Source organism: Rhincodon typus, chromosome 5, assembly GCF_021869965.1.
Source record: "Rhincodon typus isolate 14 chromosome 5, sRhiTyp1.1, whole genome shotgun sequence".
Classification (NCBI taxonomy): Eukaryota; Metazoa; Chordata; class Chondrichthyes; order Orectolobiformes; family Rhincodontidae; genus Rhincodon; species Rhincodon typus.
In genome coordinates, this window is record NC_063336.1 from 4803374 (window position 1) to 4826350 (window position 22977).

The window sequence follows — 22977 nt, forward strand, 5'->3', positions numbered from 1 at the left end:
TGCACCTCCCAGTCGCGAACCATTTCAACTCCCCCTCCCATTCCTCAGACGACATGTCCATCCTGGGCCTCCTGCAGTGCCACAACGATGCCACCCGAAGGTTGCAGGAACAGCAACTCATATTCCGCTTGGGAACCCTGCAGCCCAATGCTATCAATGTGGACTTCACAAGCTTCAAAATCTCCCCTCCCCCTACCGCATCCCAAAACCAGCCCAGCTCATCCCCGCCTCCCTAACCTGTCCTTCCTCCCACCTATCCCCTCCTCCCACCTCAAGCCCCACCCCTATCTCCTACCTACTAACCTCATCCCGCCCCCTTGACCTGTCCGTCCTCCCTGGACTGACCTATCTCCTCCCTACCTCCCCACCTACACTCACCTTTACTGGCTCCATCCCCGCCTCTTTGACCTTTCTGTCTCCTCTCCACCTATCTTCTCCTCTATCCATCTTCTATCCACCTCCCCCTCTCTCCCTATTTATTTCAGAACCCCCTTCCCCTCCCCCATTTCTGAAGAAGGGTCCAGGCTCGAAACGTCAGCCTTCCTGCTCCTATGATGCTGCTTGGCCTACTGTGTTCATCCAGCTCTACACCGTGTTATCTCGGATGATCCGTCTCTGTCTCCTGCAGAGGTTCCCAGCATCGCAGATGTCAGGCTTCAGCCAATTTGATTCATTCCATGTGATATCAAGAAACGGTTGTAGCCATTGGATACAGCAAAACCTTTGGGCCCTGAAAACAAACCAACAACAGTACCGAAGACTTGTACTCCAGAATTTGGCACATTCCTAGCCTGTTCCAGTATAGCCGCAACACTGTCATCTACCCAACAATGTGGAAGATTGCCCAGCTAAGTCCAATCCGTACAATTACTGCCCCATTAGTCTACACTTGATTATCAGTAAAATGATGGAAGGTGTCTTTCACAGTACTATCAAGCATCACCTGCTCAGCATTAACTTTCTCAGTGACCCCTAGTTCAGGATTCTGCCAGGACCACTTAGCTCCTGAAATAGTAGGAAGTCCAGATGCTGGAGAATCTGAGATAACAAGGTGTAGAGCTGGATGAACACAGCAGGCCAAGCAACATCAGAGGAGCAGGAAAGCTGATGTTTCGGGCCTAGACCCTTCTTCAGAAAGCTCCTTCGCTCCTGCTTAGCTTAGCTTAGCTCCTTCACTTAGCTCCTGACCTCATTACAGCCTTGGTTCAAACACGGGATAAAGGGCTCTGGGGAGCACGCAAAAAGTGGAATTGAGACCAGGATAAGATCAGCCATGATCATGTTAAGTGGTGCTGCGGGCTTGAAAGGCTGAATTGCTTACTACAGCACCTAATTCCTATTTTCTTATTTTCCTATGTTCCTCTGGACAAAAGAGCTGAATTCCAGAGGTGAAATTCACTCACTAACTGAGTGTGACATAAAAGAACCCTAGCAAGTGGTAGTTAAGGGGAATCAAGGGAAAACTCTCCACTAGTTGGACATTCCTGGCAAAAAGGAAGATGATTGTGACTGTTAGAGGTCAGTTATCACAGCTCCAGGATATCTCTACAGAAATTCCTCAGTTTAGTGGCCCAGGTCCAAGCATCTTCAGCTGCTACTTCAATGACTTTCCCTCCATCATAAGGTCAGAAATGGGGATTTTCTCTGATGATATTCGGCACCATTTGCACCTCCTTAGACACTGAAGCAATCCATGTTCAAATGTAGCAAGACCTGGATAATATTCAAGCTTGGGTTGAAAAGTGGCAAATAACATTTGCACCACATAAATGTCAGGCAATGATCATCTCCATTAAGAGACAATATAACCACCGCCCCTTGACATTCCTTGGGATCACAATCACTGAAAGCCCCACTATCAACATCCTGGGGCACTGTTGACGAGAAACTTAACTGGACTCGCCATATAAATACAGTAGCTGCAAGAGCAAGTCAAATTCCAGGAATACCAGGGTGTATAATTCACATCCTGACTCCCCAAAGTTTTTCTACCATCATCAAGCCAGAAGTCAAAAGTGTGATATAATACTCCCTACTTGCCTGGAAGAGTGCAGCCCCAGCAACATTCAAAAAGTTTGAAACCATGAGGACAAAGCTGCCTGGTTGAATGGCACCACATCCACAAACATCCAGTACCTTCCAAACCCATAACCACTTCCATCTAGAAGAAAAACACCACTTGCAAGTTCCCCTCCAGGCCCTCACCATCCTGACTTGGAAATATGTCACCATTCCTTCAGTGTTGTTGAGTCAAAATCCTAGAACTCCCTTCCTCATGGCATCATGGATCTACCTACAGCACACCGACTGCAGCACTTCAAGAAGGCAGCTCAAGGATGGACATTAAAATGCTGGCACAGCCAGCAACTTCTGTGTCCCAGAAGTTTCTAAGAATAAGCCACCTAACATCTAGAATTGGAAATATATTACCATTCTTTCAGTGTTGCTGGTCAAAATCCTGGAACTCCTTTCCTAATGGCATTGTGGGTTTACCTACACCAGATGGACTGCAGCAGTTCAAGAAGGCAGCTCTCCACCACCTTCTCAAGGGTAGCTAGGTATAGACAATGAGGCCTGGCCCAGCCAGCAACACCCATAACCATGAGTGAACAAAATAAACAGATATGTCAATCAAGGAGTGCCACCACAATTAGTTTGGTCAAAGATCTCAGTCCAGGTCAATGGACATGATCAGTCAGCTGCTTAGGATGAGCAGGATCAAGGGATCCATATCATTACAGTCTGGCAACTGGATCATGATCATGCAAAGATCCAGACATACGAGCATATGATGTTACAAATTATGAGTAGAAGTAGATAATTCAGCCCCTTGAATTACACAACCATTTAAGAGGAAAAATATTCTCCGCATCGCTATCCTAAAAAGATGAGCATTTATTTTAAAACTTGCATTCCCTCATTCTGTACTCACCCACAAGAGGAAACATCTTTTCCAGTTCCACTTTGTCAAGCCTATTCAGGATCTTATCCACTTCAGTCAACTCATCTCTCATTCTTTTAAACTACAGTGGAAACAAGCCCAGCATGTCCAATCTTTCCTTGTAAGACAATCTACTCATTCCAGGCATAAATCTAGTAAACCTCTGAACCACTGACAATGCATTCACATCCTTCTTTAAATAAGGACACTAAAAGTACACATAGTATTTGACTTCAATGTCTTGTATAATTGAAGAATGGCATACTTATTTTTATGTTCAGTTCCTCTCGTAATAAAGAATATTGTCTGACTAGCCTTCTTGATTGCTTAACTGTACCTGAATAAAACCTTTGTGACACGTGCACCAGAATACCTAAATCCTTCTGCAGTTTGAATACTGCAGTTGTTCTTCATTTAATGCTTCACTTAATGCGCTGCCTTGTATTCTTCCTACTAGTATGAGTATTTTCAGTTTCCCCATTATACTCCATCTGCTATATTTTTACCCACTCATTCAGGTACCTGTACCTATCTATAATTTCCTTTTGTATCCTTCACATTACACTTCTCTTCCCATCTTGCAAATTTATTTACCATGCTTTTGCTACCCTTGCCAAAGTCATTGCTGTAAATTGTAAATGGTTGAGGCCCCAGCACAGCCCCCTGCAGGACTTCACTTGGCACATCCTATCAATCAGACAAAGTCCCATTTATACACATACTCTTTTGATGCCAGCAGTCAATCTTCTATCCAAGCCAATATGTACACTACAGCACGAGCTTTAATTTTCTGCAATAACTTTCGATGTGGCAATATATCAAATGCTGCCTTATAATCCAAGTAAAGCATGCCAGCAGGTTCCCTGTACAACCAGTGTATGTTACTTTTTCAACACGCTCCAATTTCACCTCGACAAAACCATGCTGACTGTTTCTGATTACCAGAATGTTTTCTAATTATTTAGCAATGATCACTTTAATGCGAGTCTATAGTACCTTCCCCATAACATACGTTAAACTAATTGGTCTATGGTTTCCTATTTTTTCCTATCTCCCTCTTGAATTATGGTTGTTTATATTTATTTTTACTACTTTCCTGTCTGACAGAACAAAGACATGCAAGTTAGGTGGATTGACCATTCCAAACTGCCCACAGTGTTCAGGGTGTAGGTGGGTTAGCCATGAGAAGTGCAGGATTACAGGGATTGGGGCGCGGTGAATGGGTCTGGATGGGTTGCTCTTCGGAAGGTCGGTGTGGACCCATTGGGCCAAATGGCCTGTTTCCACACTGTAGGGATTCTATGGAATTCTGTGGAATTCTAGGAACATTTTCTGAACCTAGAGAATTTTGGAAAATTTACATCAATGCATCAAATACCTTATTAACAAGCTTTTTTAAGACACTAGGATGATGTCCATCAGAAACCAAAGAGTTGATGCATTGCATCTCCAGCAGTTTGCTTAAATACCACTTTTCTCACAATTATAGTTTTGCTAAGTTCTCTCTCTGCCACTGCCAATTTACAACTACTAATAGATTTTTTTATGTATCCTGTATAAAAGGAAAACATTTGTTCATTTCATCCAACATTTCCTTCTTATCTATTATCTCCACAACTTCACTCTCCAAAGGACCTACACACATTTTCCTTAGTCTTTTCCTCTTCAAATACATATAGAACCTCTTACTATGATTTTTACATTCTTAGCTAGCTTCCTGTCATTGTCCGATTTCTTCCTCCTGATTAATCCAAAGGTACAGATCTCAATTTCTCCAATACAAGCTCTGGTGTCACATGCATCACAGTCAACTTCTCCCACACCAGCCTTTGAACTATGATATCATTTCTTTGATCTTATTTACCTTATGCCAATTAGCTTGTGGCTGAGATATTGACCAAGAAATTATTATCTTTGAGGTTCTGCTTTTTAACTTAGTGTGTATCTCTTCCTACAGTTTATGCAGAACCTTTTTCCTTGTTTCCCTTTTGTCATTAGTAGCTACATTGACCACAGCCACTGGATCCTCCCTTAATCCTGAAAGCTTTATTCCAGCCTGAACTCACGTCCTGAACTGTGACACCAGGCAGGCAAGCCCGAAACGTCAAGCTTCCTGCTCCTCTGATGCTGCTTGGCCTGCTGTGTTCATCCAGTTCTACACCTTGTTATCTGGACTCTCAATGTTTGGTGCAGTGAATGTTATCAGTTGCCCTCATGAATATCACTGATCACAAATGCATTCTTTATCACAAGAGCATCTTGCCAGTTTCATGCCACCTCTCCTATCATTCAAACAGGCTGAGAGAACCTTAAAGCTATTGGATAGATACAAAGGCTGACACTCCTGCACTTTTGTTCACCGTATCCCCTTATCAGCTCACTTGCAGTCACACCCACTTGTCCCTGACCACTGACCTAATCAGAAGACCCAATTCTACATGAGTATAAATACTTTCTGTTATAAAGAAACCAGGCAACTTTACCTTTCCCTGGTTTTTACAGTGCCCATTGTTCAGCCTTAACTCCTAAAATCAGGTCTGCAGGTTGGGTCCAACCAGTTCCGTGATTACTCATATGTCAGTCAGGAAGCTTTACAAAGCTCTGTTGGAGGTCTAGCTAAGCATCAGTCTGTACCGTCACTCCAAGTCAATCAGAGGCCACAAAATCCTAGCACCAGCAAGCAGTTCTGCTGCTTGACTGCAAAATTGCATGAGACTGGTACTGCTGAGTTCTGTACTTAATGAAGTGAGGGCTGTAAACTGAGAGAAAAAACTCATTAGAGATCACCAAGAAAAACCCTTCATGAAACTTCCTGAAACTCACACTTAGCCAAATTTTTGGAAGTTTCAATCCACCCTTCCTGATTTCATTACCAAATAGCTTAGCTCTAATTTTACTGTTATATTTATGTGTTCTTAATTTTGCTGCCAGAGGAAATATTTCGTATAAACCTAATGGATTAATAAAATTAAAACAACAAAGGAACCAATGTTATTGATAAGAGAATGTTAATCCCTCAGTCACCCTGAAAACTGATTGACAGAAATTGCTTGCCATGATTAGTCAACAACATTATTACTGTATCATGTGCGTGGCAGAACTTCAGAAGTGAAGGCAAATGATACTTGGACTATATTAACTAATTTTACCACTCCAGTTTCTCATTTTGTAGATGCTAGATTATTCATTAATTAAATGCTACAAGATAATTTCTATTTAATCCGGTGTTTGATATTGCTTATTGTCATCAGATGTACAAATTTTAACAAAACTAGGTTTATTTATTTTTGCTTTATTCTTTGTTTTCATGCAGGAAGCATATACAATCCTGAATAAGTATCAAGTCGAAATTTCAAAGGAGGAAGCAGAAGGATCTGACACTCTTACGTATTCTTTCAACAAAATGCAGGTCAAAGCTGTGAGTATTTACCTTGAACTAACACAGAATTCAGAACGAATTAATGTTAAATTTGTGAAAATACTTCAGGAAGAATATTTAATTATATTCTGAATGAATATTAATTTAATGTTATTAGTAATTTAATAATATTAATTTAATATTATTGCACATATTCTTTATTACATGGATAGAAGACCTGACAGAAGGTATGCTGGAAACACCAGCATATGTCCGAAGCACTCAGAATGCGATGAGCAGTAAATAAAAACCAGAAGGACTGTGGATGCTGTAAATCAGGAACAAAACCAGAAGTTGCTGGAAAAGCTCAGCAGGTCTGGCAGCATCTGTGAAGAAAAAAATCAGAGTTAACATTTCAGGTCCAGTGACCCTTCCTCAGAATTGATGGTAGCTGGGAAAATGTTGGTTTATTTGCAGAAAATAGGATGGGGAATGGGGTAGGGAATAAATAATAGGATAAAGCCCAAAGAGAGAGAAGAGCAGTTGGATAGACAAAGAAGTTGATAACGATATGGCTGGGAGGGTGAATAGTTGTTAATGGGGACTGTTAGTGACCAACAATAGGTAGTGTGTAATGACAGGTTTTGTGATAAAAAGACCTGGTGTGTGGGGTAGGGGGCTAGGACATGGGAGAGTTTAGGCCCTAAAATTCTAACTGCAGGGTCCCCAAGCGGAAAATGAGATGTTGTTGTTCCAGCTTGCGTTGAGCTTCACTGGAACACTGCAGCAAGCCAGAGACAGAGATGTTGGCCAAGGAACAGACTGGTGTGTTAAAGTGGCAGGCAATTAGAAGCTCAGGGTCTTTTTTGCGAGCAGAACACAGATGTTCTGGAAGCAGCCACCCAGTCTACACTTTGTTTCCCCAGTGTAGAGGAGACCACATTATGAGCACCAAATACAGTAGACTAGATTTTGGGAAGTGCAGGTGAAGTATTGCTTCACCTGGAAGGTATGTTTGGGCCCTTGGATAGTGGGGAGGGAGGAGGTAAATGGGCAGGTGTTGCACCTTTGCCAGTGGCAGGAGAAGGTGCTGTGGGACCACGGGGAGTGTTGGGGATGAAGAAAGAGTGTACCAGGGTGTCCCAGAGGGAATGGTCCCTGCAGAAGGCAGACAAGGGAGGGAAGGGGAATATGTGTCTGGTGTGGCATCTCACTGGAGGTAGTAGAAATGGCATCTGATGATCTTCTGGATGTGGATGCTGGTGGGGTGGTACGTAAGGAAAAGGGGAAACCTATCGCCGATGTGGGAGGGAAGAGAAGGCGGAGGGCAGAAGTGCGGGAGATGGGTCGGACCCAGTTGATAATCCTGTCGACAACGGAGCTGGGGATTCCTCGGTTGAGGAAGAAGGTGGACATATTGGAGGCTCCCTTGTCGAAGTTGGCTTCATCTGAACATACGGGACGGAGACTGAGGAACTGAGAGAATGGGATGGAGTCTTTACAGAAAGCAGTGTGGATGTATAGTCCAGGTAGCTGTGGGAGTCAGTGGGTTTACAGTGGATATTAGTGGCCAGTCTATCCCCAGAAATGGAAACAGAGATGTCAAGAAAGGAAAGGGAGGAGTCAGAGATAGACCAGGTGAAAATGAGGGTAGGGTGGAAATTGGAGTCAAAATCAATGAACATTTCCAATTCTAGACAAGAGAGGGAAGCAGCACCGATGATATCAGAGAAAGAGGTGTGGGTGGGGGCCGGAATAGGACTGTAACAAGGAATGTTTCATGTACCCCACAAAGAGATAGGCAAAGGGGTGGCCATGGGTACCCACAGCCATCCTTGGTAAAGAGTTCCACAATTCACTCCCCTCCGAAGGAAGAAATTCCTCCTCATCTCTGTCTTAAAAACCTTATTCTGAATGCCCTCTGATCCTAAAGACTCTCCCACAAGGGGAAACAACCTGTCCATATCTACCCTGTCAAGTCTCAAAAGGATCTTAGCAGACACACGATGGTGTGTAGTTAAGGCAAATTTACAGGTGGTGTTCTTTTGGATCATAAAGGTCATAATTTTTGGAAGGGTCTATCAAAGGCACCATGGTGAATTTCTGAAGTGCATTTTGTACATGGTCTACACCATTGCTACCCTCTGTCATTGGTGAAGGAAGTGAATGTTGTTGGTAAAGGATGGAATGCCAATCAAGTGGGCTGCTTTGTCCTGGATAGTAGTGGGTTACTTGAGGATTTTTTGAGCTGCTGTCACCAGGCAAATGGAGAGAATTCCATCACACTGCTGACCTGTATGTTATGGTTAGTGAACAGGCTTTAGAGAAACAGGAGGTGAGTTACATGCCAAAGAATTCCTCACCTTTGAACTCTTTGGTGCTAATATAGCTTGCCACTTGTCAGCACAAGTTTGGATGTTGTTCAGGTTTTGTTGCACTTGTACATGGACTACTTCAGTATCTGAGTATCACAATTAGTGCTGGTTATTGTGCAGACACCACTGAACATCCCCACTTCAGACCTTGTTTTGGAGTGCCCATCAAGTGAGCATTTTAATAAATTCAAATGGAAATGTCTATTCACATTAGTGTTTGATCACTTAATTAAAATATTTATTTTCATAAGGGATTGCACACTAAAGTTAACTATTTTCATAAGGGTTTAGTTCAAGCAATTTTGAGTTATTTTTCTATCAAGAGTGATTTCTTTCAGTACTAACATGATCAAAGACAGATAACTTTATTTTCTGTCGGCATGCATGAGGTATGCTTAGAGTCATACAGCACGTAAACAGACCCTTCAGTCCAACCAGTCCATGCCGAACATAATCCCAAACTAAATTAGTCCCATCTGTCAGCTCCTGGCCCATATCCATCCAAACTTTTCCTATTCACGCACTTATCCAAATGTCTTTTAAATGTTGTAATTGTACCCACATCCGCCACTTCCTCTGTGTAAAAAATTTGTCCCTCATGACTTTTTAAAATCTTTCTGCTCTCACCTTAAAAGCCCCCCTCACCCCAGTTTTGAAATCCCACATTCCAGGGAAAAGACAACTACCATTAACTCTATCTATACCCCTCATTATTTTATAAACTTCTAGAAGGTCACCTCTCAACTTCCTACCCTCCAGTGAAAAATGTCCCAGCCCATTCAACTTTTCCTTGTAACTCAAACCGTCCATACATGGCAACATCCTGGTAAATCACTTCTGAATCCTTTTCAGCTTAGCAATATCCTTCCCAGAGCTGGGCGACCAGAACTGGACACATATTCCAGAAGAGCCCTCACCAATGTCCTATACAACTTCCTAACTCTTATACTCAAAGGATTGAGCAATGAAGACAAGCATGCCAAATGCCTTTTTAACCACCCTTTCTGTATGTGATGCAAACTTCAAAGAATTATGAACCTGTACCCCCAGGTCCCTCTGTTCTACAACACTACCCAAGGCCCTACCATTAATTGTATAAGCCCTACCCTTGTTTCATGTACTAAAATGTAATACCTCACATTTATCCAGATTGAAGTTCATCTGCCATTTTTCAGTCCATTGATCCATTTGATCAAGATATTTTTGTAATCTTAGAAAACCTTCTTCACTGTGTACTATTCCACCAATTTTGGTGCCTTCCACAAACATGCTCACAGTGCCTTCTATATTCTCATCCAAATCATTTGTATAAATGACAAACAAAAGAGGACCCCAAACTGATCTCTGTGGAACACTGATGGTGACAGTCCTCCAGTCTGAAAAGCAACCCTCTGCCACTACCCTGTCTCCACCACCCTGTCTCCTGCCTTATAGTGGATAATGTGAGAGTTTGGATGTGGACAGAAGGAGGTATTAGTTGGTGGGTGGACCATAAAAGGTATGAAGGCCCATAGGCGATGGATTGATGCGTATGGAATCGAATTGATTTGATAGGGTAGGCGATGGCCTAGTGGTATTATTGCTAGACTATTAATGCAGAAACCTACCTGATGTTCTGGGGACCTGAGTTCGAATCCCACCACGGCAGATGGTGGAATTGGAATTCAAAGACAAAATCTGGAATTAAGAATCTACTGATCACCATGAAATCATTGCCGATTGCTAGAAAAACCCGTCTGGTTCACTAATGTCCTTCAGGGCCACCCTCACCTGGTCCGGCCTACATGTGATTCCAGACCCATAGCAATGTGGTTGACTCTCAACTGCCCTCTGAAATGGCCTAGCAAGCCACTCAGTTATACCAATCGCTACAAAGACTCAAAGAAATGAAACTGGACGGATCACCTGGCATCGACCTAGGCATCGGAAAAGACAATGGCAGAAACAGCCCTGCCGACCATGCAAAGTCTTCCTCACTAACATCTGGGGGTTAGTGCCAACATTGGGAGAGCTGTCTCAGACTAGTCAAGCAATAGCCTGACATAGTCAAACTCACAGAATCATACCTTACAAATAATGTCCCAGACACCACCATCACCATCCCTGGAAAATGTCCTGTTTCACCAGCAGGACAGACCTAGCAGAGGTGGCGGCACAGTGGTATACAGTCGGGAGGGTGTTGCTCTAGGAGTCCTCAACATTGACTCCGGATCCCGTGAAGTCTCATGGCTTCAAGTTAAACATGGGCAAGGAAACCTCCTGCTGATTACCACATACCGTCTTCCCTCAGCTGATGAATCAGTACTCGTCAATGTTGAACAACACTTGGAGGAAGCACTAAGGGTGGCAAGGGCACAAAGTGTACTCTGGGTGGGGGATTTCAATGTCCATCTCCAGGAGTGGCTCGGAAGCAATACTACAGATTGAGCTGGTCGAGTCCTAAAGGATGTAGCTGCTAGACTGGGTCTGCAGCAGATGGTGAGGAAATCAACAAGAGGGGAAAAACATACTTGACCTCATCCTTACTAATCTGCCAGCTGCAGTTGCATTTGTCCATGACAGTATCGGTAAGAGTGACCATCGCACAGTCCTTGTGGAGACAAAGTCCCGCCTTCACATTGAGAACAACCTACATCGTGTTGTGTGGCACTATCACAGTGCTAAATGGGACTGATGTTGCACAGATCTAGCAACTCAAGACTGGGCATCCATGAGGCACTGTGGGCCATCAACAGCAGCAGAATTGTATTCCAACACAATCTGTAACCTCATGGCCCGGCATATCCCCCACTCAACCATTACCATCAAGGCAGGGGATCAACCCTGGTTCAATGGAGAGTGTAGGAGGGCATGCCAGGAGCAAAACCAGGCATACCTGAAGATGAGGTATCAACCTGGTGAAGCCACCAAATAGGACTACTTGCACGCCAAACAGTGAAAGCAGCAAGTGATAGACAGAGCTAGGCAATCCCACAACCAATGGATCAGAGCTAAGCTCTGCAGTCCACCACATCCAGTCGTGAATGGTGGTGGACAATTAAACAACTCACTGAAGGAGGAGGTTCCACAAATATCCCCATCCTCAATGATGGAAGAGCCCAGTACATCAGTGCAAAAGATAAGGCTGAAACATTCGCAGCAATCTTCAGCCAGAAGTGCCGAGTGGACAGTCCATCTCGGCCTCTTCCAGTGGTCCCCAACATTACAGACACCAGTCTTCAGCCAATTTGATTCACTCCACTCCACGTGATATCAAGAAACGGTTGGAGACACTGGATACTGCAAAGGCTACGGGCCCTGACAACATTCCGGCAATGGTACTGAAGACTTGTGCTCCAGAACTTGCCCTCCCTTAGCCAAGCTTTTCCAGTGCAGTTACAACACTGGTATCTACCCGACAATGTGGAAAATTGCCCAAGTATGTCAATACATAAAAAGCAGGACAAATCCAACCGAGCCAATTATCGTCTTATCAATCTCCTATCGATCATCAGTAAAGTGATGGAAGGTGTCATCAACAGTGCTATCAAGCAGCACCTGCTCAGCAATAACCTGCTCAGCGACACCCAGTTTGGGTTCCACCAGGGCCACTCAGCTCCTGACCTCATTACAGCCTTGGTTCAAACATGGACAAAAACTGAATTCCAGAGGTGAGGTGAGAGTGACAACCCTTGATATCAAGGCTGCATTTGACCGAGTATGGCATCAAGGAGCCCTAGCAAAACTGGAATCAATGGGTATCAGGGGGCAAACGCTCCGGTGGTTGGAGTCATACCTGACACACAGGAAGATGGTCGTGGTTGAGGGAGGTCAATCATCTCAGCTCCAGGACATCTCTGCAGGAGTTCCTCAGGGTAGAGTCCTAGGCCCAACCATCTTCAGCTGCTTCATCAATGACCTTCCCTCCATCATAAGATCAGAGTTGGGGATGTTCACCGATGATTGCACAATGTTCAGCACCATTCATGACTCCTCAGATACTGAAGCAGTCCATGTTCGCATGCAACAAGATCTGGACAATATCCAGGCTTGGGCTGACAAGTGGCAAGTGACATTCGCACCACACAAATGCAGGCTATGACCATCACCAATAAGAGACAATTTAACCACTGCCCCTTGACATTCAATGGTGTTACCATCACAGAATCCCCCACTATCAACATCCTGGGGTTACCATTGACCAGAAACTCAACTGGACTCACCACATTAACAGACTGGCTACAAGAGCAGGCCAGAAGCTGGGAATACTGCGGCGATTAACTCATCTCCTTACTCCTCAAATCCTGTCCACCATCTACAAGGTACAAGTCAGGAGTGTGACGGAACACTCCCCACTTGCCTGGATGAGTGCAGCCCCAACAACACTCAAGAAGCTTGACACCATCCAAGTCAAAGCAGCCCGCTTGATTGGCATTACATCCACAAGCATTCACTCCCTCCACCCCCGAGGCTCAGTAGCAGCAGCGTGTACTATCTACAAGATGCACTGCAGAAATTCACCAACGATCCTCAGACAGCACCTTCCAAACCCACGACCACTTCGATCTAGAAGGACAAGGGCAGCAGATATATGGGAACATTACCATCTACAAGTTCCCCTCCAAGTCACTCACCGTCCTGACTTGGAAATATATCGCTGTTCCTTCACTGTCGCTGGGTCAAAATCATGGAATTCCCTCCCTAATAGTATTGTGGGTCAACCCACAGCAGGAGGAATGCAACGGTTCAAGAAGGCAGCTCACTGCCACCTTCTCAAGGGCAACTAGGGATGGGCAAGAAATGCTGGCCAGCCAGCGACGCCCACATCCCATGAAATGAATAGAAAAAAAATGCTTTATTATCAAGTGCACTTGAATGAGTGCAGTGAAAAGTTTGCAATGATGCCACTTATGGCACCATCTTGGGCACAAGATACCTAGGTACAGATACTTAAGCGTTTGGTACAAGATTGAAAGAATAATAAATAAAACTCCAGCATAAGAATAAAAAGGAAAAACAAAGTCCTCGAATTACAGTCCTTTTCACCCCAGTCTGTGCCAGCACTGAGCCTCCAGACGCACCAGACCAAGTTTCCAGACCACACCAGGCTTCAAAACTCAAGGCCTTCGCACTAGTCGCAAGGTCCTCGGCTCCCCACAGCGGCCTCCAGGCCAGGACTTGCCTCCCACTATGGCCTCCAGTCCAGGACTCACCTCTGGGAATCACCTCCCTGTTCCAAACTCACCTCCGGGACTCGCCTTCCTGTGCCAGCCTCCAGTGAGGGACTCGCCTCCCACACCAGCCTCCCATATGTGACTCGCCTCACATGCCAGCCTGGTCTGGGACAGGCCTGCAATGGCCTCCGGTCTGGGGGTCCGCTCTTCTAATCGGGTAGAATAGAGGTATCATGTGCCGTGTGAGAGGGTAGATGAGCTGAGATTGAGGCATGGGCTGTGATGGACCATGACAATGAGTTGATGGGCATAGCTTGGGAGTATGAGGGCCATTAGGATGGCTACAGATGTGTAGGTTGGCAAAGCACATGGGGTGTGAGGGGCTATCGGGATGTGCACAAGGCATTAGGTGGCATGGAGAGTCAGGGGAATGAGGGGAAAGAAGAGGAAGGTTCCTTTATGCTTTAATCTTCATTTAAACTTTGAAAAGAGTGCTCGAGTCCTCATGCAGGCTTTCTGACCAGCTCTCCTGAGGAACTGGCAGCCTACTCTACCCTGTGAAGATTGTCTGACATGACTCCTATTTGGGTCAGTACTCCTGGACTGACCCAGGAATGAAAATTGAGGCCTATGCCCTCATATTTGGTTTGGGCACTTTGTATGAAAATGAAAATTTCCCGTGAATACTGTCTTGCACTTTTTACGTGCATCTCCAAACTGCTCATTCATATTCTACCTTACTCAAAAAGTGAATGAGGCAGAAAGCAGAAACTCATGTTTTAGCAGGGCAATTAGAAAAAGTCAACGTAATCAGGCAATCATGTTCAACCTACTTATCAGATTCCTTTGAGGAAGTACCATATACTATGGATAAAAAGAAACCATTTAATGTATTTAGATTTCCAAAAGGAATTTAATAAACTGCCACATCAAAGATTATTGCAGAAAATAAAAGCTCAGGTGTCAGGGGCAACATATTGCTATGGAGAGAACATATGAACAAAAGCAGTCACTTGATCCTTCAAGCCTGCATCGCCATTCAATAAGATCAGGGTTGATCTGATTTTAACCTCAACTCTACATTCCAGCCTATGCCCGATAACCTTTCATCCCCTCGTAATCAATGATCTATCTATCCTGCCTTAAAAATATTTAGAGATTGTGCATCTACCGTCTTTTGAGGAAGGATATTCCATTGACTAACTGGCCTCTGAGAGAAAAAAATTCTCATCATCTGTCTTAAATGGGTGACCAGTTATTTCTAAAGTAATGACCCCAGTTCTAGATTCTCCCACAGGAGGAAACATCCTCTCCAAATCCACCTGGTCATATCCCTTCTGGTTCTTATGTCAAAATTAATTGGCCCTGACTGTTCTAAACTCCAGAGAATACTGGCTTACTCTGTCTCATAAAGCAGTCTGCTCATTCCAGATATTAGTCTAACAAACCTTCTCTGAATTGGTTCCAACATGTTAATACCTTCTGTATGATGACCAGTACAGTACACAGTACTCCAGATGCACTTTCACCGATGCCTATGTGACTGAAGTAACCAACTAACTCTTGCAATAAGCTATAATATTCTATTAGTTTTCCTGATTACTTGATGTACCTGCATACACACCTTCTGCAATTCATGCACTAGGACACTGTTATGAGCCAGACCAAACTCTGTCAAAAAGAAGGTAGCCTAGACCCTAACCTTTTCTTATTTTAAAGGCAAGTGCAAGATGCTGCATTCTGGATGCAATTCACTTTATCCATCCACAATAGTTAAAATACAACAAAAGAAAGAAGAAATTGGAATAACTTAGCTCTAATGGAAAACTTAACAGAATAATAATTTATTAGCTATTACTAATTAACTGTTCCGATATAGTAACATCCCATAAACACACCCATGACAAAGGCAAATTCAAAAAACAGATTGTCTCACGTGTAACTCCAGCAGCATGAGGAAAAAGCATAAAGAGAAAATCCTGTGAGAGAGTATAACAGGAAGAGATGTACTGCTGCTTCCAAACCCTGATGAGACTTCAGCAACAACTGCTACTGAAAATTCCTGATTCTGTGGGAACTTGACCACGCCCATTCAGGTTGCTTCTGTTGTTTCAACTTTCAAAAGAAAAATCCAAGTAGTGGCTCTGTGTAGACTGCCTTAAAGCCTCCCTTAAAAAAAAGTCAAAATATGCCTCTTAATACAGCAAGATCTATCTGTATCTCAGAGCTCTGCAAACTGTCACCATTTAGATTATATGTGTTTTTATCCTTTCTGCTAGAATGGACAGCTTCACAATTTCCCATATTATGGTTTATTTGCCAAATTTTTGCCCATCTAAATGCTTTTGCAGGCTCCTTATGTTCTTTTCACAACTTGCTTATGAAAATTTCTTTCAGCCATCAGCAAATTTAGCAACCACCTTTGGTAATTTCATCTAAACTATTTCTGTAAATCAAACAAGATTGAGCCACTGACCCCTGTGGCCCATCACTTGTGAAATCCTGCCAGCCTGAAAAAAACCTATTTATTCCCACTCTCTGCTTCTTGTTAGCTAACCAATCTTCTATCCATGCGAATATGTTTATCTCAATACCAAGAGCTTTTATTTTCCACAATAACCTTGAATGTGCCACCTTATCATATACCTTCTGGAAATCTAGGGACAAAACATTAACTACTTCCCCTTTATCCACTCAACTTTATACTCTCAGCCATGGCTGGTTTATCCCTGTCTTAGACATTTTTCTCCTCACTGGGATATATTTTTGCTGAGAGTCATCAATTACCTCCTTAAATTTCTGCCACTGCTTGCTTACTGTCTTTCCTGCTAATCTACCTTCCCAGTCCACTTTAGCTGATTCTATTCTCGTTTCACTGCAATGCCCTTTAATAGTTTTAAACACAGTCATTTCCAACCCAGGGTTTCACACTTAAACTAAATTTTCTGAAGAAGGGTCCCAACCCAAAACGTCAACTTTCCTGCTCCTCTGATGCTGCCTGGCCTGCTGTGTTCCTCCAGCTCCAGACTGTATTGTCTCTGACTCCAGCATCTGCAGTTCTTGCTATCTCTAAATATTAACTTTTATCATGTTATGATCATTATTTTTTGGTGGATCTTTTAATTTGAAGTTGTTTATTAAATCAGCCTTATTACCCATTACAAGATCCAGTATTACAGTATTTTGTGCATGAATCACAGAAGGTAGGTCTGCAGGTACAACAAGTAATTAGGAAGGCAAATGGAATTTTGTCCTTCATTGCTAAAGGGATTGAAATAAAAAGCAGAGAGGTTATGTTTCAGCTGTACAAGGTGCTGGTGAGGCCACACCTGGAGTACTGTGTGCAGTTTTGGTCTCCTTACTTGAGAAAGGATGTACTGGCACTGGAGGGGGTGCAAAGGAGGTTCACTAGGTTGATTCCGGAGTTGAGGGGGTTGGCTTATGAGGAGAGACTTAGTAGATTGGGATTATATTCATTGGAATTCAGAAGATTGAGGGGGGATCTTATAGATACATATAAAATTATGAAGGGAATAGATAAGATAGAAGTAGAGAGGACGTTTCCACTGGCAGGTGAAGCTAGGACAAGAGGGCATAGCCTCAAGATTAGAGGGAGCAGATTTAGGACTGAACTGAGAAGGAATTTCTTCACCCAGAGGGTTGTTAATCTATGGAATTCCTTGCCCAGTGAAGTAGTTGACGCTGCTTCAGTAAACGCTTTTAAAAAAAAGGTGGATTTTTTTTGAACAATAAAGGAATTAAGGGATACGGTGAGAACGCGGGTAAGTGGATCTGAGTCCACGAAAGGATCAGCCATGATCTTATTGAATGGCGGAGCAGGCTCGAAGGGCCAGACGGCCTACTCCTGCTCCTAGTTCTTGTGTTCTTGTGTTCTTGTGTACTATTTCTGGGCAACTTTAGTGCAATAGGTCACCATGTGCTGCACTTCTCCCTGCCCCAGACATTGCTGACCACCTCATTCACACTAGCACTTTTGCACAAACAGGCTACGGAAAGAATAGGATGCTGAAGGACAAGGGGCAATGCTGTCACATTAACCATAACCCTATCTAAGCTTTATTTTTTCCTTTTGTTTTATTAATTCACAGGATGAGGGCATTGCTGGCTAGGCTAGCATTTATTGCCCATCCCTAATTGCCCAGAAAGCAGTTATGAGTCAACCACATTGCTGTGGGTCTGGAGTCACATGTAGGCCTGACCAGGTAAGGATGGCAGATTTCCTTCCCTAAAAGACATGAGTGAACCAGATGGGTTTTTCCCACAATTGGCAATAGATTCATAATCATCATTAGACTCTTAATTCCAGATATTTATTGAATTCAAATTCCACCATCTGCGGTGGCAGGATTCAAAGCCAGGTCCCTAGAACATTACCTGGGTCTCTGGATTAACAGTCCAGCAATAGTACCACTAGGCCATTGCATCCCTCAGGGGATTGGTTAGCTCAGTTGGCTGGTTTGTGATGCCAGTCAAAATGCCAATGCTTGTCGAGATCAGGTCTTTAGATGGATATCAGGTAAGTGACAAGATGTTCCAAGAATGGCAAATGGTATGATGGAAAAGAATTGGATGAGAGAGGCACCATAGATAGTTAATGCGGCAGGAGAGCTTGCAAGATCTCACAGTGAAAAACTTTAAAAAATCTCAACTCAACTCAGAACTAGCCAAAAACTAACCTAAGATTCAGCCCAAGGTTTCCGGTCAATAATCTTAGATTAGATGCTATTTAGCCGTATTAATCAATAGATTGTATCAGTTTTTACAGCAAAACTTATTACTCCATTTCACTGAACTTTTAACTGGTGGTTTATTTTTAACTACCTAAGATTAACTTGACATGAAACCCATACAGGACTTATCTTTGACACTGTGGTATAATTGCTTGCCCTAACAGAGAAATGTGCAGGATGAATTGGTCCAAGTCCAGCCCAAATTTAAGTCTAGCCTGCTGGAGTCTGTAGATGTTTTCCAGAAGGAAGTGCTCAAATATGGACGACAATATGAAAGGGTAAGCTTTTCTGTAAAAGTCAATATTTAACCATCTGAATGTTATAAAGTGGATTAATGTGGTCTTAGCATGCCACTCTTTTCTCTATCTGCTGGGTCAGCAATCAATTTGTCTTAATTTTAAAACATAATTCACACCCTACTGGGCAGATGAAAGTTTGGGAGATGGGATTAAAATGTAAAATGAAATTTGAAATGTTGAAGTGGGAATTAAATGGATGGGCGAAGAATGGCTTCTTTTTGCCTCCAATACTTCTAGTAGTTCATGTTGGAAGAGCATGTTATAATTGTATATTGTCTTTATTGCAACTAAACATCCTGATGTGCTTCATCACAGGGCATTGGAAAACAAAGTATGATACTTAGCCACATGAAGGGATATTAAGTCATAGGATTTGATCAGATGGGTTTTAAGTGTTGTCCTTAAGGGTGGAGAGGTATAGATCTGAATGCATGGAATTCCAGAGTGTCAAGCCTAACACCTGCAGGCACAGCAATCAGTGATAGAGCAATGTACCAGAAATAAAGGAGCGTTGATACACAAACCTATGTATTAGGAGTAGAAGTAGGTCATTCAGTAACTTGACCCTGCTCCTCCATTCCTCCATAGAATGCATCCTATCTGGATGCATCACAACTTGGTATGGCAACTGCTCTGCCCAAGACCGGAAGAAATTACAGAGTTATGAATGCCAACCAGTCTATCATGAAAACCAGCCTTCCTTCTACTGACTCCGTCTACACTTCCTGCTGTCTTGAGAAAGCAGCCAAAATGATCAAAGACCCCTCCCACCCCAGTTATATTCTCTTCTAACCTCTTCCATTGGGCAGAAGATACAAAAGTTTGAAAATACCACCAGATTTAAGAACCGCTTCTTCTCTGCTGTTATCAGACTTATGAATGGACCTCTCGTATGTTACAGTTGATCTTCTCTGCACTTTTTCTATAGCTGCAACACTATATTCTGCATTCTGTTCTATTACACAGATGTACTTATGTAATTTATAATTTATCTGGTTAGCACCCAAAACAATACTTTTCACTGCATCTTGGTACATGTGACAATAATAAATTTTAAAAAATGGCTGATTTGTTTGTATTTCATCTTCTTTCTTCCCATCTACTCCTGTTCAATCTGAATTCCACTGAGTATCAAAAATGTATTTATCTTCACCTTCACCTTAAAAATATTCAGTTACTCCACTTCCAGTATTTTCTGAAACAGAGAGTTCCTAAGTCACACAAGTCTCTGAGAGAAAACAATTCTCTTCATCTCTTTTCTGAAAGGACATACATCTGGCAAATTCATTGAGATGAGTACTCCAAATTAACCATATTCACAACACCTTCTGAAGAGAATAACAGAAAGCAGAAGATTACAGGGCAAACCACACATACAGGTTCAAACTGAAATACATAGAATTATAGAATCCCTTTAAAGTTTTGACAAAGATCTGTAGCTCAGCTTGTGGTTTAGGTTGTTGACTTGCTCGCTGAGCTGGTTTCTTCTCGTTCAGAATTCCTACAAGTATGGACACAGGCCACTCAGTCCATTGAGTACGCACCAAGAGCATCCCATCCAGACTCACACCTTTCCCCATAACCCCAAGCTTTGGACTGTTGGAGGAAACCAGAACACCTGGAGGAAACCAACACAAACATAGGGAGGATATGCAAACTCCACACAGACAGTCGCCCAAGGGTGGAATCAAACCTAGATCCTTGGCCCTGTGAGGCAGCTTTGCTAATCACTGAGCCACGATGCAGCCACATTGCCACCCTTTTATGGCTTATGATGTCTCCAAATTGGAAAAGTGACCACAGATGTGGATCAGAGTCCAGCTCTGTTGGGGCACCATGATTGTGAATTTCCAATTACCAAAGTCATAGCTCAACTAAACTACAAATTTCACTGTTTGAAACTAAAGGAGTATCTTTGTTTCACAAGAAAGAAAATGAAGCCAATAGCTGGATAGACTGCTAATCCTGATCTTCAGGATGAAACAATGACAACATAACCACTAGTGACAGAGACAAGAGAAGGAAAATCTCAGAGAAAGAGTTTGGCATGCATTGACCTTGCACATCCTCGAAAGAAACTCTGTACTTAATCAGGAAATTGGTGAACCATCTTTAAGCCTTTCCCCAGAGACTTTGGGGGAGAAGGGTTTAAAAGATGACTTGGAAGATGATGTCTCAACTAAGAACAATTTCCCACTGTGACATTAACCATGCTACAGAGGAATTAACCTTCCTCTGAAAGGTCTATTGTTGCCAGGCAGATCCAAGAAAAATGCTAAGAACAATGTCAAGAAGCCCTGAATATGTTGAACACTTCTTATAGCATTGTCAGCCATCTCTCTCAATAGGCCACCATTGACATGGAGATCCTACACCAAAACAGTGAAGCCAGCTCAGCATTCTATGAACTCCTCAGCCAGTGATGTTTTTTTTTAACACAGAGTTCTGCAAGTCAATAAATACTCTGGAGTACTGACCAGTTGCTGTCATCACATCCTGTACTCTGGTAAACTTAGAGTATCAGCAATCCATAAAACTGCTACATAAAGTCCACCAGCTACCTCCGTTGTACACCTATATTCAAGGGAAAGACTATCATACAAACACTAGTATATTCCTTGAAAGCAGCTCCATATGAACTCATTCAAAACTTGTGTTTTCCAATCTCTCAAATGGCCAAAGAACAAAGGGAGGACAAAGAAAATGCTGCAAGGACAATCTGAAGCTTTCCTTGAAGAGGGACAGCATTAACATTAATGATTGGAAGGAGTTTGCTACCAATTATTCCAAATATCAACATTTTTTCGATCATGCTGCAACAAAGTTTGAATCTACCTGGATTAATTAGTAGTCAGAAGCAGCAGAGAAGGAAATAGAAGAAAGCAAATCCTGTTCTCTGGATCCCATTATCTTGTAAAATGTCCCACAATGTGATGGTCTAGTTTTGGCAGTTGAGTCACATGAAGCCCTATAAGATGTGCCAGGTAACTGTAACCCTTGGATTGAGGGACAATGGCGATGGCTGATAAGTTTAAGATCAAAAGAATTACTTCCTAATAATTAGTAACTTTATTACCCAAATAAAAATATTCACTTGTAAGGTAAGTTGCTAACTTGTATATTTCCCTCTCTAAACATACGGTGTTCATTTCAGCCTTGGTTGATAATGGTAACATTTTTGTATCTTTTGATTATTAACTTGAGATTCTATTAAATAAATCCATTGTTGTTTCTCTATATGCAGTCAATTTGGTGAACTTTGTGTTATATTATCTTGTTTTAGGAAGGTCCAATGGTTGCAGGTATTCCACCTGCAGAAGCCAGCACCAGATTACAGATCTTTCAGGTAACAGCAAATTTTCAGAACAATGTATTAATTAATTAATTAAGGGAAATTATGATTGGAGAAAAAAATCTTGGCCAAATCTTCTGATTTCCACATACTCAAAGATTGGATGTATGACTGAAGTTGTGCATCAGGATGCTGAGGAAATCCTGATACATGGAAAATCTTTTTTTTTTAATTTTTGTGCTTTTTAGAATTGTTAAAAGGATTTAAAGTACATGAAGGGTCATCTAGACTCGAAATGTTAGCTTGCCCTCTCTCCATGAATGCTGCCTGACTTGCTGTGATTTCCAGCATTTATTGTCTTCAGTTAATCTCACTGAACTGACTGCCTCATTTTCCCTCCATCATAGCTTTCCCTGTCTGTGTGTGTGAGTATAAGGGGGAGTTTATAAAGGGATTAGAGTTTTAGTTGGTAGAGTTATATGGTGATGGTTTATAATTGTTTACCTGTAGCTTGATTCTATTTACTTGTACTAAATAGTAATCTGCTTAGTGTAGAAACCTGGTCCTTGCTTTCTGTCAACCTGATCTAGAAGACAGGTAAATTAGTGAATTTTGTGTATTTTTTTTAAAAAACTGACTTCTGTGATGACTCCAGGAGTAAGAAGGCTTAATTTTGAACACGCTACTCCAGTAAGTCATGATAAAAATTTCAGGTCTCTTATTTAGGATAGATAGACTTAACAGAGGCAACAAGTAGTTCAGTATTTTATCAGTAAATAGCTGGTGAAGGAAAATACCAGGTTATATA

General features: G+C 42.5%; 1 protein-coding gene across 1 annotated transcript in view; it reads left to right on the forward strand.

The window, feature by feature from the left end:
* Nucleotides 1–22977, forward strand: part of LOC109930964 (dynein axonemal heavy chain 8-like) — a 2199840-nt gene that overhangs the window by 1751475 nt on the left and 425388 nt on the right. Inside the window, 3 exon segments of the mRNA XM_048596622.1 lie at nt 6255–6359; nt 18743–18856; nt 22161–22223. Coding sequence (XP_048452579.1) covers nt 6255–6359; nt 18743–18856; nt 22161–22223 — 282 coding nt within the window.